The sequence below is a fragment of the Medicago truncatula genome, chromosome 1, assembly GCF_003473485.1.
Source record: "Medicago truncatula cultivar Jemalong A17 chromosome 1, MtrunA17r5.0-ANR, whole genome shotgun sequence".
Taxonomy (NCBI): Eukaryota; Viridiplantae; Streptophyta; class Magnoliopsida; order Fabales; family Fabaceae; genus Medicago; species Medicago truncatula.
In genome coordinates this window covers 34,108,080-34,126,114 of record NC_053042.1, presented here as the reverse complement: position 1 = coordinate 34,126,114, position 18,035 = coordinate 34,108,080, and the positions used below count along the sequence as shown (strand labels likewise).

Genomic DNA, 18,035 nt, shown 5'->3' with positions numbered 1-18,035 from the left:
ATACCCTGACTTCTTATCATGTGCACCAAACGGACCCTAATGTTCTTTGATTACTTGCTTTTTGGTTTGATTTATACGTTTTTCGTGTCTTAGTTAATAACTCAAGAACACATGTTAAATACTAAAAAACTAATCAAAATCCATTAATCCTTTAATCATCAAAGTTTGTTATCTTTAAAACTATTTAGAGATTTTGCCTCAACATATAAATATTTTCTTCTTTTTCATGTTCAAATTTAGGATTTTTTTACTCCTTTAACACCTTTTCTTAACTTAAATCAATTGAATAATCTATCTTTCCATGGATTGTGTACTTGAAAGTACTTAAATGTAGTTGACTTCTCTTCAAAACAAGCCAAATATAGTATGAATATCTTGAGCACTAAAAACAATTAGATTTATTATTTCAAGGCTTATAACGTTATCATCGGATGACAAGATTTCGAAGTTTCAAAGTTTATAACGTTATTATCGGATGATGAGATTTCGAAGTTTCAAAGTTTATAACATTATTATCGGATTACGAGATTATGAATGTATCATTCTCGTCTTTAATTTCAGGGTTTGCAAAATCTCACCTTATTATGTTTAAAGCTGTGAAGAAATCAGCAGTATCATAGCTAGGGTTTACTTTCACCGCCGTTTACATCCAATTTTCAAACACTACAGACAAAAACAACTCTGTTCTCTCCATTTGAATTTTTCCATGGCGGGGGAAGAAGACAACAACAACAACACAGTTGCTTTCACAGGGGAGGAATCCATTCCTGATAATCAAGAAACCATAGCTGCTCCTGATGAAGCTTCTGTTGATGCTGCCGCTCCTCCGGCAAAGAAACGTGGCAGAAAGAGAAAAACGGAGAAGGAAGCCGAAACAGGCGAAATCGTGAGAAGAAGTGAGCGTGCCAAGAAGAGTAGCAGATCATTGAACGAGGATTACTTGTTAGATGTAGAGGAGGAGCTGGAAGTTAAGAAGATTAAGGGGAAACGTGGTAGGAAGAAGAAGGTGGCAACCGGTGTTGGTGTTACTGATGAAATCAATGCTGCTCAGGAGGGGGAGAATCCTGAATGCATTGAACAGCAACAGATGGTAACATCATATGATCTTTTTGTTAATTTTTATTTCATGTTGTAGATATATGTTTGAATTTTGAGTTACATGTTGTATTGTATGTAATTGTGGTTCTGTTACTGTTTCTCAATCAATAGGGGATTGAAGATGGGTCCTTATTGGTCTGTAATAAGGACACTAATTGCCATCAATGTAAAAGAAATGACAAGGGCAGGGTTGTGAAATGCACGAAATGCGACCGGAAGAAATTTTGCATACTTTGTATTAACCGTTGGTACGTACAACTTCCTTAACTTATGTTTTATTCTGTTTAACGTGCTTCCTCAGTTGTTGGTTATCTTGTCTTGTCTTGGGTCACAAGGGTTGTGACCATCCACATTGGGCTCAGAGCAACCTGGCAAGTGAGTTTGGACACCACACTTTAACCCAAAACCTTAATGCATTGAGTTTAAGGGTCCTCTCATTTGCTACACAACAATCTCCCCCCTCAAATGTGAGTATGTAAATTCATTTATGCTCTCCCTTAAGTGGAAGTTCTTTCATCCACATACACTTGCACTTATACTTGCACCGCAGTTGTCAAAGACACCAATGGAACCCACGGCCTGAACTTTTGATATAAGGAGCCGGTCAAACCCGTGTCGAACCCCGACTCTGATACCACTGTTGGGTCATGAGGGGAGTCAAGGGATTGTCTACATTGGGCTCAGAGCAACCACACAGGTGAGTTTGGATACCACACTGTAACCCAAAACCTTAAGGCAGTGGTTTATGGATCCTCTCACAAAGTGCTCAACCTTCACTTTTATAAACAATGTAAGATTTCTACTCACACTTGCCACACAACGTCTTGTTATTGAATGAGACTTGTTCAACAGTCGGGGAGGTGAGAAACATGATATTTTAGGGATATTTGGATGAATATATTATTATTAATATTTTGTTGAAAAAAATATTTATGATCGGTTTAGATTTTGGATGATGACATTCTAACCGGTGAATGTTTTTGTTGTCTTATGAAGGTATCCTCGCTTGAAAGAGGAGGACATTGCCAAGGCATGTCCAGGGTGCTGTGGTAATTGCAATTGCAAAGCATGCTTGCAATCACTTGCACTTATCAAGGTCAGTTCTCCCCCTTATAGATCAACTATTCTTGTGATTTGTTGCATTCTACATTTGAAATGTGATAATCTGGTTTACTACAGGCAATTAAAGATAAGCGAGAAACCTACAATGACCATGAGGTTGAGCTCTCCAAGTATATGTTGAAAATACTTCTTCCGTATTTAAGACAATTGGATGAAGAACAAATGGCCGAGAAGGAGATAGAAGCAAAGAGACAAGGTATTTTTCCTCCAAGAGTCTCACTTCTTGCAATTCATTTCTTCTTGCTTTTTTCTATCTATCCTTTTATTAATGCGAGTTGCGTTTCTCATGCTTCATGGTTTTGACTCTCTATTATAGAGTTAATTATACGTTCCTTTATTCCTCTTCTTCTTTCTTTTGGATTACCTACATAAATGATAACCTGCTTCACACTATACTTACATGTTTTTTTTCTTCTTCTTCTTTTTGATTATGTGTGAAGTTTCATTTTTTTTAATTTGTCTTTGGGATGAACATTACAGGGCTCTCATGTTCTGAGCTAAAAATAAAAGCCGCAGATATCCCTAAAAAAGAGCGTGTGTACTGGTAGGGGCTTATTTCGTATATGCTTGTTTTTTCAGTTATACTAATTCTATATAGTTAATGACTTAACACTTTTTGTAGTGACAACTGCAAAACGTCAATATTTGACTACCACAGAAGCTGTACAAAATGCTCTTTTGACATTTGTCTCCTTTGTTGCTGCGAGCTTCGTGGTGGGAAGCTTCTAGGTGGTGCAGATCCAATCAAGTTTGAGTTTATCTACCGAGGGCTTGATTATCTGCATGGTGGAAATGATAATGAAGAGAGAGTAAATGAAAGTGAACCTCGTGCTGCTGCCCAACCCGAGATTCGTGAATGGTCAAGATCTGGATGGCTTGCAGACAGTGATGGTAGCATTCCCTGTCCAAAAGCCGATGATGATTGTGATCATGGTTTCCTTGAACTGAGAAGCATACTTCCACAAAATTGCATCTCTGAGTTAGTATGTAAAGCAAAAGAACATGAAGAAACAATTAAGCTTCAAGATGCAGAGGAGACTTCTGATAGTAGGTGTTCTTGTTTGAAGCCTGTTTTGAATGCATCTGATATACACAATAGCACAAGGAAGGCAGCTTCTCGTGAAGATTCCAGTGAGAACTTCTTATACTGTCCCAGGGCAGTAAATCTATGTCATGAGGATTTAAGACATTTTCAATGGCACTGGAGCAAAGGGGAGCCTATAATTGTTAGCAATGTACTTGAATGTACATCTGGTTTAAGCTGGGAACCGTTTGTCATGTGGCGTGCATTCCGTCAGATAAGTAATACCAAGCAAAAAACTCTTTTGGATGTGAAAACTATTGATTGCTTAGGTTGGTGTGAGGTTTGTTCAATTTCTCAATCTTGAGCATGAATTTTGTTTGATTTCCAAGTCTTGAGCTTGTATTGTGATCTTTGCTAAAATCTGGAATTTACTAGTACATTTTTACTTTATTTAGGGAATATTTTAGTTACAATTTCTTTTGCAGTTGAATTTCGTACATGTTTTCTGATTTTGGGTGTTTCCATCCTTTTGGGATTAAGAGAAGCTTAAACATATTTAATTTTGTCCATTACTCAAGTCATACTTCATATCTGTAATGAATGTCTTGAAAAAGATTTTGGAGTACCAAGTTACTGTTCCAACTAATTTTTAGCGGACAGTTGCTCATTAAAAAAACGTGTCTAGATGGTCTGCTCTCTGGGTCATGAAGAGTGACCAGTACAAGGTTATAGTCATATTTGTCTGCAAATATACAATAGCAACAACTTCCCAACATTATCAACAAAGTTAGATATCGTTAACTTAATTTATACAGCCTTAATTATAACTTCTCTCATCTTTCTCTTAGTCATAGGCCTCAGTGTCTCTCTCAATTTCTCATTATCTTATCTTTCAGCACCATCTCAATTTCTTGCATTCTAGTGTCCCTGTTCTTTTTTCTTGATCTACCCAAGTACTTTCTTGTTGCCCTTGCATCCCCTAGTTGTATTCATTTTCTTTCCTTTCTATATAGTTTGTCACACTAAAGTAAATTCTATCTGCTTAGTGTTAATAATTTTTCTTCCTTTACATGACATGTCTATCTGTTGCCAGTAATTTCTGCAATTTTTATCTGAGGTGTTGATTGAATGCAGGGAGATATTAATTTGCACAAATTCTTTACTGGGTACACAAAGGGTCTCCTGGACTGGCTTAATTGGCCTAAGGTTTTGAAACTGAAAGATTGGCCTCCTTCTAATTTATTTGAGGAAAGTTTGCCCCGTCATTGTGCTGAGTTCATATCTTCCTTGCCGTTCAAAGAATATACAGATCCTTTCAATGGTGTTCTAAACCTTGCTGCGAAGTTGCCTAAAGATGTTTTACAGCCAGACATGGGCCCAAAAACATATATTGCTTATGGATTTGCTCAGGAGCTTGGGCGGGGTGATTCTGTGACTAAGCTCCATTGTGATATGTCAGATGCAGTATGCTTCAATTCACAGTCTTTCTAGCATTGGTTTTTCCACAATGTCTTATGATATTTTATTTTATGTTTATACTGTTGTTTTTATAATTGAGTATCATATTGAAAGGTGCATAGTTTTTAGGACGTATACAATGCCTTTGTAAGCCGTTACATCATGAGCTGTTAGCCTTGTAGTTTCAAGTACATGTCTTACTTTTTTGGTTGTTGAACTGTTCTTTGAAAATACTATCATTTGATTATATATTCAATTTAATTTACTTTGATGTGTTACTTACCTTTGTCTTTTGGTTACTGCTAATTTTTTTTTTTTTTTAAATTTATTTATTTATTCATGATTAGATGCATCATTATATAAGGTATCTTTTGGACTTGAAATATGATCAATACCTATACTATTATCAGATCCATTGTCATTCCTGGCCAGTTCCCTGTCTGTGCTACATTTTTTTTTTGCTTCGTGTCTCTGAATACATATTCTATTATGAGGAAAATGAAACATGTTTCTTGTTTAATTTGGCTTTTTATTTTAGGTAAATGTTCTGACTCATATTACTGAAGTGAAGTTGGATTCTAAGATCATTAATGCCATTAAAACACAGAAAAAAAATCACCTTGAGCAAGACAAGAGGGAGCTAATTGGTGATAATCGGGATGGAGAGCCCAGCATTGACATGCTCGATAATACATCTTCTTCCATAAATGCTTCGTACGAGCAAAATAGTGTTCGATTTGTGGAAAATGGAAGTGGATTATGTGATGAAAAGGTGGTTGATCCAGAGCTCAAAGAAGTTGATAAAGAAAATAGTTTATTGGTTGGGTGCAATTCCTTAGATGGTGCTCTCTGGGATATTTTTCGGAGAGAGGATGTACCTAAATTGGAAGAATATTTAAAGAAGCATTTCAGAGAGTTCAGGCATGTCTATTGCTCTCCTTTAAAGCAGGTAAAATTTGTTAAGATAATTTTCTATTAGCTGTTGGGATTCCCCATTTTAACTTGATTCATTAACTAAACTTTGTTGCTACCAGTTAGTCATTAACTAAATTTTATATTAGGAGTTTACACCATGATAAAATTGATGCTATCTCTCCTTTTCCCTACTTGATCTAAGTCTTAGCTTATGCTTTATTTTGTTTTTCTGTGTTGGTATGTTTGTTTTGCTTCTGTAATTGCAATATGTTCTATTGGGCCTTCATAGTTTAGTCTGACAGCACATTGGCCACCGGAAGAAAACCAACTAGGATAAATTGCACCTACTTCCGACTGTTTGAGCCAACAGTTTGGTCGGGTGGTGGGTTTTGCTGATAACAGGTTGGGCGTTTGGGTTGTTACAGTAGGGAAAATAGTCCCAAAGTTGCATTATTTTTTAGGTCAATTAATGTTTCTTGCATCTATAAGCCTGTTGATAAAATTTTCTTAATGATGGATGCAATTGTGGGGGAAGTTTGTGAAGAAAATGTTAGCCAAGTTGTTACCAAAAAGCAACAAATACAAGGCAGCTGGCAGCCGCAAAAATGTTGATTGCAAAGGGAATCTTTATTGGAGAATGGACACCTTGTGTTGCATACATCTAATGTTGGAAGAATACCACTTCATAAAGATGGCATTGCAAAGGGTAAGTAGATTGCCACCTACATTTATTTTAGGACTAGTCTTATTTCTTTGGTGGATCAACATACCAATGATGACGATAATTAGACCTGCCATGACACGATTAGCTCAACCACCTGGTTTTGTTGACTTGGGTCCTTGAAGTGTTCTCCTCCTCAAGGTCTCAGGTTCAATTCTCTCCGATGCCAATTTTGGCTGGCTAATTTAGCTTCTTCAAACAAAATAAAAAATGACACGATTAGCTTAAGGTGGACTCGAGAACAAAACTTCACCTCAATGGTGGGAAACATATGGTGATGAATTTTCATAGTTGCAACAATTTGTTGTTTGTATCTTGAGTTTAACTTGTAGTTCTTCTGGTTGTGAGAGGAACTGAAGTGCTTTTGAGATGGTATGGTTTCGAGTTCAGTTTAAAGATTACCTTCTATAATTATTGCTTTAAGGGAAAACAGCCATTTTGGTCCCTGAATGTGAGACATTGTCACTAAAGTTCCTAAAGGTATCTAAATTGCAAACAAATCTTTAGTGCCTCTTTTGTTAGTAATTTTATGAACTAAATTGACAAATGAAAAACACATTTAATGACTAAATTGACTAAAACAAATTCAAGGACGAAAATGATTATTAAACGAGACACTTGTAGATAAAGAAGCTAGTTCATGAGAATAGGATACACGGTTTAAATATCTTGGGTCCTTCGTACAAAATGACGGAGAAATAGAAGCAGATGTAAGCCATCGTATTCAAGCCGGGTGGTTGAAATGGAGAAGAGCCTCAGGTGTTTTGTGCGATAAGAAAGTACCACTTAAGTTGAAAGGAAAGTTCTATCGGACAACAGTCCGACCGGCGTTGTTGTGTGGTACAGAGTGTTGGGCGGTTAAGAGTCAACATGAGAATCAAGTAAGTGTAGCAGAGATGAGGATGTTGCGTTGGATGAGTGGTAAGACTAGACATGATAGGATTAGGAATGACACCATTAGAGAGAGAGTGGGGGTAGCACCTATAGTAGAAAGGTTGGTAGAAAATAGGCTTAGATGGTTTGGTCATGTAGAGAGAAGACCCGTAGATGCCGTGGTAAGAAGAGTAGATCAAATGGACGAGAGTCAAGTTAAAAGAGGTAGAGGAAGACCTAGGAAAACTATTAGAGAAACCATTAGAAAGGATTTAGAGGTCAATGAGTTGGATCCAAATTTGGTGTATGATAGAACACTATGGCGTCATTTGATCCATGTAGCCGACCCCACTTAGTGGGATAAGGCTTGGTTGTTGTTGTTGTTGTTGTACACTTGTGGATGCACTTGTAATTTCGATACACTTTGGGACCAATGTGACAAGGGATACACTTCCGAGAACCAAAATGGTGGTTTTCCAATTGTTTTAAATACTTTGATTTATACGATCTTGTAATTTTTTAGGTTGAGACCAAGAAAAGGAATAAATTGAAACAAAATATTATGAACGACCTTGTGTATGTAATGGTCAATTTGAGGTGGAGAAGATGACGATATTGATGATGATAAAACCGGTGATTTTATGGATGATTGGTGTATTAGTGACTTGTTTTAGAGTATACCTTAAGATTAGGGTGTTTTCGTTTTAGGACTTTTGGTATTTTGCTAATTAGTCACATGCCTTATTTATAAAAAGTTGTTATGTGAGTCATGTAACTAAGTAACTATTATGATTTGTTTTGGATTTTATGTAACTTATGGTTATGAAATCCTCATTGTTTGCACATAATTGCTCATGACCAGTGGGCTGGGATCCTATGTTGCATGGATGTGGGTACAGGGGACATGATTTTGAAAAACTTAAGTATGAGCATGGTATAAATTTTCTAAGAACATTACTTGATGGTGTAAAAGATAGAAATAAAAAAATTACAAGAAAAATCTTTTATAATATACTATGTCAGAAATCAAAGTTGGAGTATCAACAACACCATAAAAATTTAAAAGGTAAAAAACCTAATGTTTGTGCTAAATGACAAACATAGGTTTATTTATTAGACTGTGGGTACATACTGGTAGCCAAGAAGTACTCACGTGCATCCAATCGGAGTACCCAATTTTTTCTTTTGAAAAATAATTTTGGTACATACTTCGACTTACACACGAGTACCGGGTTTGGGTACATCTTGAATTTTGGAGTCCCATGCTTCAGAGCTGGTATCTTACCTGGGCTTTATCTCCTGCTCAGTTTATTGTTATACATGACAATCTTTGGGTCAGAGATATTGGAGATAAATCACCCACCCGCATTTACTCAGTCTCCCACCATAAGTTCAGGGGCTGCTGGTAATACTTGTGATTAGTTAGTTTTGAACATGTACCATCCTGACATGAGTAAGGAACTATGTTGATGTGGTTAGCAATATTGAAACATGATATGCAAGGAAATGTCTTGGTCACCCGTTGAGTTGATAACCTTATATCTTTCGTTTTACTATTTAAAAGTTCCCTCGACAGTCGAAGGGCCTGCTTTCTTGAATAACACCTTCTTTGATATTGTAGGTTGTTCACCCCATCCATGATCAGACATTTTATTTGACTATCGAGCATAAAAAGAGGCTTAAGGAGGAGTATGGTTAGTAATCTTTACAGTTTTTCTTATATTGTTTGGTTTGAGCAGTATTGATTAATCAACATGTGCCATTTTGTTGACAATTCAACATTCAACTTGTAGGAATTGAACCCTGGACTTTCGTTCAGAAGCTGGGAGATGCTGTTTTCATTCCGGCTGGTTGTCCCCACCAAGTCCGAAATCTGAAGGTATAACATACATATATTATGGATTTGTTTTCATTCTAGCTTGTAATGTTTCCTTGTTTGCCACAAAGTGTATATGTTGAGGTTATGGGTTTTAGGTAAAAGACGGAGAAGAGAAAGAATAAATATAGGTTACAACCCAAGACTGTGATTCCCATCGGTATATCATGGGGACTGATATTCTTGGGAGTAGAGTTACATGATTTAAAATAGATGATCAAAAGGAATAACTTTCTTGAATGGTGCCAATCGTGAAAGAAAATCTTCACTACAATTTCATACCAATTGCCCAAATTATCTAGCACTAGCTCACTTTTTATGTCGCTGTTGCTTTTCTTTCTAATGCCTGAAAAATATGTCTAAATGTCAATGATAATGTGCATCACCGTTTTGCAGTCATGCACCAAGGTTGCCCTTGATTTTGTCTCTCCTGAAAATGTTGGCGAGTGCTTTCGTTTGACAGAGGAATTCCGCAAACTTCCAGTAAATCACAAGTCTGCAGAGGACAAATTGGAGGTATTATTCCATGCTACTTTTGTTGATTTGATTATGCTGTTTATACACTTATCCAATATTGAGATATTGCATCTCTGTTTTGTTATTAGCTTCTTTCAACTAGATTTCATTATAGCCCAATAGCTATTTTAGAATCTGGGCTTGGCCTACTGGAACAATTTGGACTGTTGTTAGCTTTCAGTTACACCTAGTGATGTCACTGGCATGCTGCGTTTGTCCAGATTCAAACACTTAATAGGTTGAACTGGTTCAAGCATACTATTCACATTTGCTTGATTCGAATTGCTTAATTCAAACATTTTTTAATGTCTTGATTCTAAACTGCAAGGTGCTAACCAAGTCACTCTAGTAATTGTAATCTGACATATTAATTGTCATCTAACTGTTTTTACTTGTTGAATTTTAAAAGTTTAGATTTTCTACCTATTTCAGAACCTGTTACTGTATCATACTTGTCCTGTCATATCAAAAGATTGTTATTGATATTGTGTATTGTTTTTTGAGGAATGATTATGAACAAAAAAAAAGTTGTCCACACCATATTTTAGTACGTTTAATAGCACAAAGTTAATATTTTTTTATTGTCTTGAAATGCGTGCTAGCCTATAATTCCTTCATAAAGTGATACGGTGTTGGAATTGGTTGTTGAATTTTGATTGTCAATATATCATTGCTCTTGTTTTTTTTTTTACCTGATTGCTGCTTCTTTTGGTAAAAGGTGAAGAAAATGATTATATATGCTATGGTTGATTTGGTCAAGAAGTTGGAGAAAGCAAGGTTAGTAATTGCAAACTTTAGGCCCTATGGTTATGGATTTGTGATACTTGCATCTTTTGAATGCATGTTCGCAGTCAAAGACATTGAACATCATATCTTATAATTGTACATAACTTATCATGAAATTGATGTCTGTCATTCAATTTACAGGTCTGGAGAAACCAAGGTTCCAATGTAAATTATAGATGATCTCAGAGATTGAATCTGAATAGGGATGTAAATTTGAGGCGCGTAGTTAGGTGTGGTGATCTTGGATTCTTTGTATTGCAACTGTAAAGGCAAGAATCCATATTTTGTTATGTCTGCCACACCTTGAGGAAGCACTTTTTAAACAATATATGACTTGTAATGGTGTTCTTAGAAGGATCACCACTTGTATACCCTGTGTACTAATTTTCGGGTTTGTCTGGAATATTGCAGAAGCTAACGCTAGCACTGTATTATTAAACTTTTGAATGCGTTAATGATGAGATACTAAGTCACCTTGATGCAAAATGCTGTAGTTATTGATTTGAAATCGTGACCTCGATTGTTTTTGTCACTAAAAGTAGTATTATTAAGTGTGAAGTGAAGTGAACTATGTTCGATGAATCCTAATGACCTTGATTGTTTTTGCCGCTAAAAAGTAGTACTGGTAAGTCTCAAGTCATGTGAACTTTTCATATTTGGGATCGTGACACATTTGGGTACATTAATGTTTTTACAATTAAAGAATAAAACATGGTTGGTGATAGTATTTTGTCTTAATTTGTTCTCAATAGACATGAACATCCCTGTTTGTTTTTTGAGGTAGGTTATTTGAACAACTATTTTTTTGGATAACTTATGAGACAACTAAAGATATATATAAAAAGGAAAATACCAATACCCCCGATGTTCTAATTATGAAAAAGTAGTAAGAATTTCTTGAAACTTCTGCAATCAAATACTTAAGTGTAGAAAATGTTGTTTTTAATACAAAACTTACATTTTTTGTTTTTTACTAGTGTCCTGGGAAGGATTAGGATTTGCTGGTGTAAATTTACACGCAGTTGCACGCTGTAGCACATCTCAATTATAGATTTGATATCCATTGGTTCAGATTTAATCACAGTTTCACACAGTAAAATAATCTCAGCCATCAATTTAAAATTGAATGACCTAGATCAGTTACAGCACCCTGCTGTAACAGCAGGGAATCTGATTCCATCTTGAGAACTAGTTAGCATGACCCATAAAAAATGTAGATATTGACACGAACATCAAAACAACAAAGAAAAAGGAAAAATACGATTTGAGTATGAAAGATAATTGTTTAAAAATTTGTCACAAAATAGTTGTACAAATATCATTTTAAAATTGATACAAAATAGTTGTACAAATATCAATTCTCTTGTTTTTTTTTTCTTCATTTAAAGTGTATGTCAATGTCGATTTGTTAGTTCCAAATGTTCTTTCGTAGAAAAGAGTACCTAGAGTACCCTATGTAACCTGTAAATTGTATCTATCCTCAATTTTTTTAGGTTAGACCATCAAGTAGCAGTAGAGTCACACAAAGAAAGAGATGTTAAAGTTTGAGTTGATTAATGATAATTGCTCCTTCGTATGAAGAAGCTGGAATATAAAGACACTAGATTAAACTCCATCTCAAACGTAAATGTAGATAGCAGAATTCCCTTTAACTAGATGTGATGGGGTCAACATTTAGTCAACTCCGAGTTCTCTAAACCCTTTGCAATGAACATGAATGGTGTCCCTGATGGCTGGAGCACCATTAAAATCTCGTAGATGACATAAATAGAGGAAGTTGAAGACACTCTCGTCATTATCCCATGTGTACTAATTGTAAATGAGAGGGTAAAGTTTAATCTAGTACCATTCAAACTTACTTTATTTAAAAAAAATTTATGTGTTTCTCTCTTAATGAATGGTGAGAGATCACACTTTACTATCACATGTCTAAATTACACATGAGATGATCAATTTCTTTCTTTTACCAGAATGTATAAATTAATGACGGTAAATAAATATAGGGTAATGTTAACCGGTACCCCGTGACACTAGTTAAGGAAACAAATATAGTAACATCACATTGAAACTTGTGCAGTCACCTCATTAAAGGTCTAAAAAATATTTATTTTAGTTTAAAACTTTCTTTTTTCGGTTTTCTTAACCAGCACCCAGGAACACCGATTAACATAACCCATAAATATATTACTTCAAAGGAATCAAAATATATGCCAACATTACTTTAATTGAGATTATAATTCACATGTTGAAAATTTGAAACCGTTAATTTTGTTTAGCAAATACATGATTTGAAATAAATTTCTATTTAATTAATCGTCATGGGAGATACTTTACCTCAAATTTTGTATGCAAACCCTTCATACTATTTAGTATTATAAAACTCTTCAAATAAGAACAAGAATAAAGATGATGTCAAAGAGTGTTATCAATTACAATAGAGTAGTGATATTTGTACACCTCTTTCTAAACAACTTTCATGACAACTTTATTTTTCTCTATTTTGATTGGTCAAAATCAATGGAGGGAGAAAAAGGTAGAGAGAATAAGAATATAATGTGAGTATGAGAGAGAAAGTTGTCAAAAAATTGATTGTAGAAATATCATTTCTCATTACAATATTATCTTGTGTTGTCTTTTCTTTTAAATTACTAGGTGTTCATGTATGAACAAATGGGGTGTACCTTATGAGCAGAAACTAGGAGGTGTGGACTTCACGTGGTCTTCTCTGATATATATTGCACATTCTCGTTGAATAGAAGTTGTATTAGAATAGTTTGAAAAAGTTTAGTTCATACGATGTCAATCTTCAGTTCTAGTAACAAAAATAGTGTTAATTTCTGTTGCGAGTGTTTGATTTCTGCAACTTGCTGCCCAAATTATCTCACAAATATATGAGGAAGAGGAAGAGGAAGAGGAAGAGTATCCTTCGCTAATTTTACTAGTCAAAGGCAAACCCCTTGCTCAGCATTATTTTTATGGTGTGTTTGGTTAGGAAGATAAGTTGTGAAGAGAGAAGTTGGTAAGAGAGAGTTTGAGAAGAGAGAAAAATGTGAGAAATAGAGTAAATTTGATGGATTGTTTGGGTATAAAAGAGAAATGAGAGAAATAGAGAAGAGATAAGTGTTGTTTATATTTAAAAGTACTATAATGTCCCTATGTTAAAATAACATTTATATTCAAACTAATTTGATTATTTTGTTTAAATTCAATTAATTAATTTAACTATTTATTTTAAATAGAACATTTATATATATATATATATATATATATATATATATATATATATATATATATATATATATAATATAAATTTAAGTATTTTTTATCAATAAAAAGTGTAGTATTTCCCCAAAAAAAAGTGTAATAACTCTTAAATGTTTTGTGAAATATTAAACAACGGTGTACCGCATACACTTATTAAAAAAAAAAAAAAAAGTGTACCACATACACTTGGGAAATAGCGACAAACTCTATATTTATACTAAAAAAAATTGCTGAAAAAAAAAATTACAGTATAATTAAAGCATATAAAATTAATTGAATAAAAAGAGAAGCGAGGGGTAAAATATAATTACAGAAAAAGCATCCCATCTCTTTTCCATTTCTCGTCAGTTATGAAAGAATTTTGTGTGGGACCCATAACTTTTTAGCCTCCCTCCCCTATTTCTCTTCTTTACCAAACATGAGAAGTTCATCATCTCTCTTTAACTTCTCTCTTCCCTATTGCTATCCTACCAAACAGAGTGTTAGTGCCAAAAAAAAGAGCATCACTCTTGGTGGTATTTTAACATCGCTATTAATTGGCTCTGTCTACTCTTGATGAGGAGAATTGTTGTTCCCACATTTGGTTTGGCTATGCCACACGAGTAAATTACTCAAATGCCCCTCGGCAGTTAACTGCCGAATTATGAAACCGGCTGCAGTTAACTGCCGAGGAAAACTTCGGCAGTAAACTACCGAGGAAAACTGAAAACTTCGGCAGTTAACTGCCGAGGAAACCTCAAATCTGTTAATTTTTTTTATTTTTTATTCTTTGAGAATATTCCGCGGTCTTTATCATTTTTGATTGATTTTTCTTAATAATTCGTTTTTAATTTTATTGATTTGCCTTCCTTATTTATTTTAATTGTATTACTCCTTTAAATCTTTTTTTTTTGTTATAACTGCTTTGATCTTCAACAATAGTGAATATTTTATTTCCAAAGAACTTTCACGGAATTTTCTTCTTTTATTTCCTTTTTACGGAAATATTCACAATTATTTTAATTGTATTACTCATTTGATCTTTTTTTTTTTTTTTTGCCTATTTTATTTCCAAAGAACTTTCACGAAATTTTCTTCTTTTATTTCCTTTTTCTTTGTTTTAGGCTTAACATTTAAGTCCTCAAAAAACATTTCAATAAGTGTAAAAATTAAGTATTTGAATATTGTTTTGCAAATTACTTAAATAAAAAAAAAAAATCTTTATACACAATTATTTTAATGTAGAAAATATAACAACATATTATACCTTAAAAAAATCGTTGTGCACAATTATTTTAACGATTTTTTTATTGTTATTTGTATTTAAGTAATGTGCAAAACAATATTCAAATGCTTAATTTTTACACTGATTTAAATGTTATTCTTATTAAGATATATACACATAAGTATAATACTGCAATTGTTTAAAACGTACCAAAATAATGATTGAAACATTCAAAATCAATAAATATTATTAAAGACAATTTATGGTTTTTGTCAAAAAAAAAAAGGTTTGTTATTAATGACAATTTATGAATTTTGTCAAAAAAAAAAAAAAAAAAAAGGTTTGAGGTTTCCTCGGCAGTTAACTGCCGAAGTTTCAGTTTTCCTTGGTAGTTTACTGCCGAAGTTTTCCTCGGCAGTTAACTGCAGCCGTATTTCTAAAACTTCGGCAGTTAACTGCCGAAGGGTATTTGAGTAATTTACTCGTGTGATGTCTAAAACTATCAAGACTTCTGTATGTCTAAAACATCTAAGAATATATTTGAATCTTCTTGGCGTCACCATCCATTATGCTTCCATTGACGTGCAGAAAGCTTAGAGAATCGTTTACAATTAGAATAATCACTCGATAAAACAAATAAGAACAACTGCATTGGAAGGTATCTTGGACATTTGAATGAAAACTTTTTTATTTTTTTGAAGAAATTGCATGAAAACTGTTACTGAGCCACTTAAGACTTAATTGGGAGGAGTTACACTAACTAGTCATTAGTGTGGCACTGTTACTTACCAATTCGTCGGCTATTTTACAATGTAATTGCTGACTCGCTTCTTTATTATATATGTAATTTTTGAAATCTCCAAGGGATATTTTTAAAAAAAACTTGCGTGTTTTCACAATTGAGAGGTTTGTGTTTTCTTGAGTTGTTCATCGCGCTAAAAATCTGACTTAGCTCAGCTAGAAGCTAACAACTCCTTGCAACGTCTTCGTACAGCTAGCCAATTTCTTAGTGAGTTGTGGTCAGCCCGGATAGGTAGTACAAATACGGATACATGTACGATACGGGTACGTGGATACGTAAATTTTTTAAAATTAGGATACGATAGGGCTAAGATACATTAACAAAATATTTATACTAAAATTTATATGCATGTAAAATACTTAAAAATACAATTTTTTTTTTTTTTTGATAATCAAAGAAGTAGGTACGGCATCAAGAGTTGACAGAAACATCTCAACTATATAATCATTGATTACTCTTCAATACAATATAATCATAAAATTCACAATTTACAAAAAATAATACATGTGATCAAAATAAAAAATGTAAAATTTTTCGTATAAATCATATTTTGTTGTCATTCATATGTTAGGTTATCTCTTCTCTCTTTCTCGTTACTCTCATCCACCAAAAACATAATTTTTAATTGGTTATCGAAAAACAATTATAGCGATTCAAATTTTAAATCCTAATAACCAAACTAAAATCAACAAAAATAAGAGATACAAAGCGTTTAAATTCATCTGACTACAGAAAAAGATGTTTACAAATGTGCGCTCAAAGTGACTATAAGTGGTGCATCCATTTTCTTTGACCTAAGTGAGTGAGTTGTGGCGTTTTCATCCATTATGGTTGGAGGAAAAAAAAATAATTTAATAAAAAATGATATTTTAATTGTAGACAAAGAAAATACAATTCTTCTCACAAAAAGAGACAAACTTATAATTCATATAAATTTAGTTTATTTATATAATAATAAGCATCTAAAGATTATGTAGTTGTTTTTTCAAAAACTCGGACCTAATGATCGACTAATCTGAAATACCAATCCTATTCTCCACTAGCGGAGTCCATTTAAAGTCACAGCAAAGCCCTCGGAAATTGACACCGGAAGTATTAAAACCGGAGACCGAGGGGAATACGCACTATGATCACACATAAATTAACACCTGTCAGATTCAAATCGTAGACCATGAGAGGGTTCAAAGCCTACACCACGAGGTTAACCCATGTTGATTAAGATTATGCAAATTGTTACCAAATTATTTAATTTAACTTAAAATTATATAACTATTTTTATATCCTCTAATAGCAATATTTTTATATATTTATTAAACTAAGACTAAGTTCCATAATTCCTAGAGGTTGTGTTAGCTTCTAACCGTTATTTTATTTGAATTATATTGGTTTGTATTTTTATTTATCCCTGTTCTTGTAACCAACAGTGCAAATGTTATTCTCAGAGTACTATTGATTATAATAACAATCCTGTTCAGTATATACTCTTCATCCCTTACCCATATATTCCATCTATATGAGAATGTTCACACTGAGATATGAAAATTGAGGTGTTTGTACAGATTGAGTTTGGAGCAAACAAGTTAACAGTGACTTGTTTAAAGATGGGGGTGGACCAAATTGAAGTAGTGCTCATTATGAGTTTTTTTTTAAAGATAATCACACAAAGTACAAAACCCAACCACAAGTTCATTTTATTTACTATGCAGAGAAATAATAGTTTAACAGCACCATTGCAATTTACATCAGTAGAAGAATTCAGTGTGTTTCATGATTTCTAAATGCTCCAAATACTAGCTTCTACACTACTGCGGTTTTTTGCCGTGATTTTCATCAAACTCCATTTTGCCAACTTTAAGGCGGAGAAGTCACGGTGACTTTGTGTCTATCTCTCTCTCCTACATTGCTCATTTCTCTGTGATATTTATTTCTCATAAAATACACAAAAATACACTTAATAACCCTGACTTTTCCGCCACAAATTCACTTAATCCAAATCCCTTATGAGTTTATCTATTGACATAAGTTTTATGAGACTCTTTGGGAGAACTTATATGACATTTTTCATGGCTTATAAAAACAGCTTATAGCATATGCACAAAATAAATTAACTTTATTTTATTTTTTGCTATAAAAATAGCTTAGGTATACTTATACACAAGTGCTTATCATAATAAGCACTTCTGCTATAAGTTGTAAATAAGCTATTTATCCAAACGAGGCCATGTATCAATATGTCACAGGAAAGTCTTTTATCACATTTCCTTTCTGGATTCAACCCAAACCCATGCATTATATCCAAACTAAGTTACCACATCATAAACTACAAAAGTGTTTGCAAAAAACAATCCTATAAAATTGAAGATAAAACATGCGTTA

At 33.7% G+C, this 18,035-nt stretch overlaps 1 protein-coding gene across 5 annotated transcripts; it reads left to right on the top strand.

The window, feature by feature from the left end:
- Window positions 1-403: 403 nt before the first annotated feature.
- On the top strand, window positions 404-10,897 carry LOC25484213 (lysine-specific demethylase JMJ25). 5 transcript variants are annotated; one of them, XM_024779477.2, is made up of 14 exons: window positions 404-1,090; window positions 1,210-1,346; window positions 2,095-2,194; window positions 2,278-2,416; window positions 2,701-2,764; window positions 2,843-3,584; window positions 4,379-4,708; window positions 5,310-5,651; window positions 6,153-6,323; window positions 8,833-8,905; window positions 9,005-9,090; window positions 9,484-9,603; window positions 10,322-10,380; window positions 10,531-10,897. In XM_024779477.2, exons 1-14 carry the CDS (start codon window positions 707-709, stop codon window positions 10,556-10,558), a joined length of 2,775 nt encoding a protein of 924 aa, XP_024635245.1. In that variant the 5' UTR covers window positions 404-706; the 3' UTR covers window positions 10,559-10,897. The 5 variants fall into 5 exon arrangements, with proteins under 5 accessions (XP_024635245.1, XP_013468436.1, XP_013468437.1 ...); XM_013612982.3 differs by having other exon boundaries at window positions 406-1,090; window positions 5,241-5,651; XM_039827998.1 differs by lacking the exons at window positions 404-1,090; window positions 1,210-1,346 and adding exons at window positions 1,356-1,565; window positions 1,649-1,958 and having other exon boundaries at window positions 5,241-5,651.
- Window positions 10,898-18,035: the final 7,138 nt, after the last annotated feature.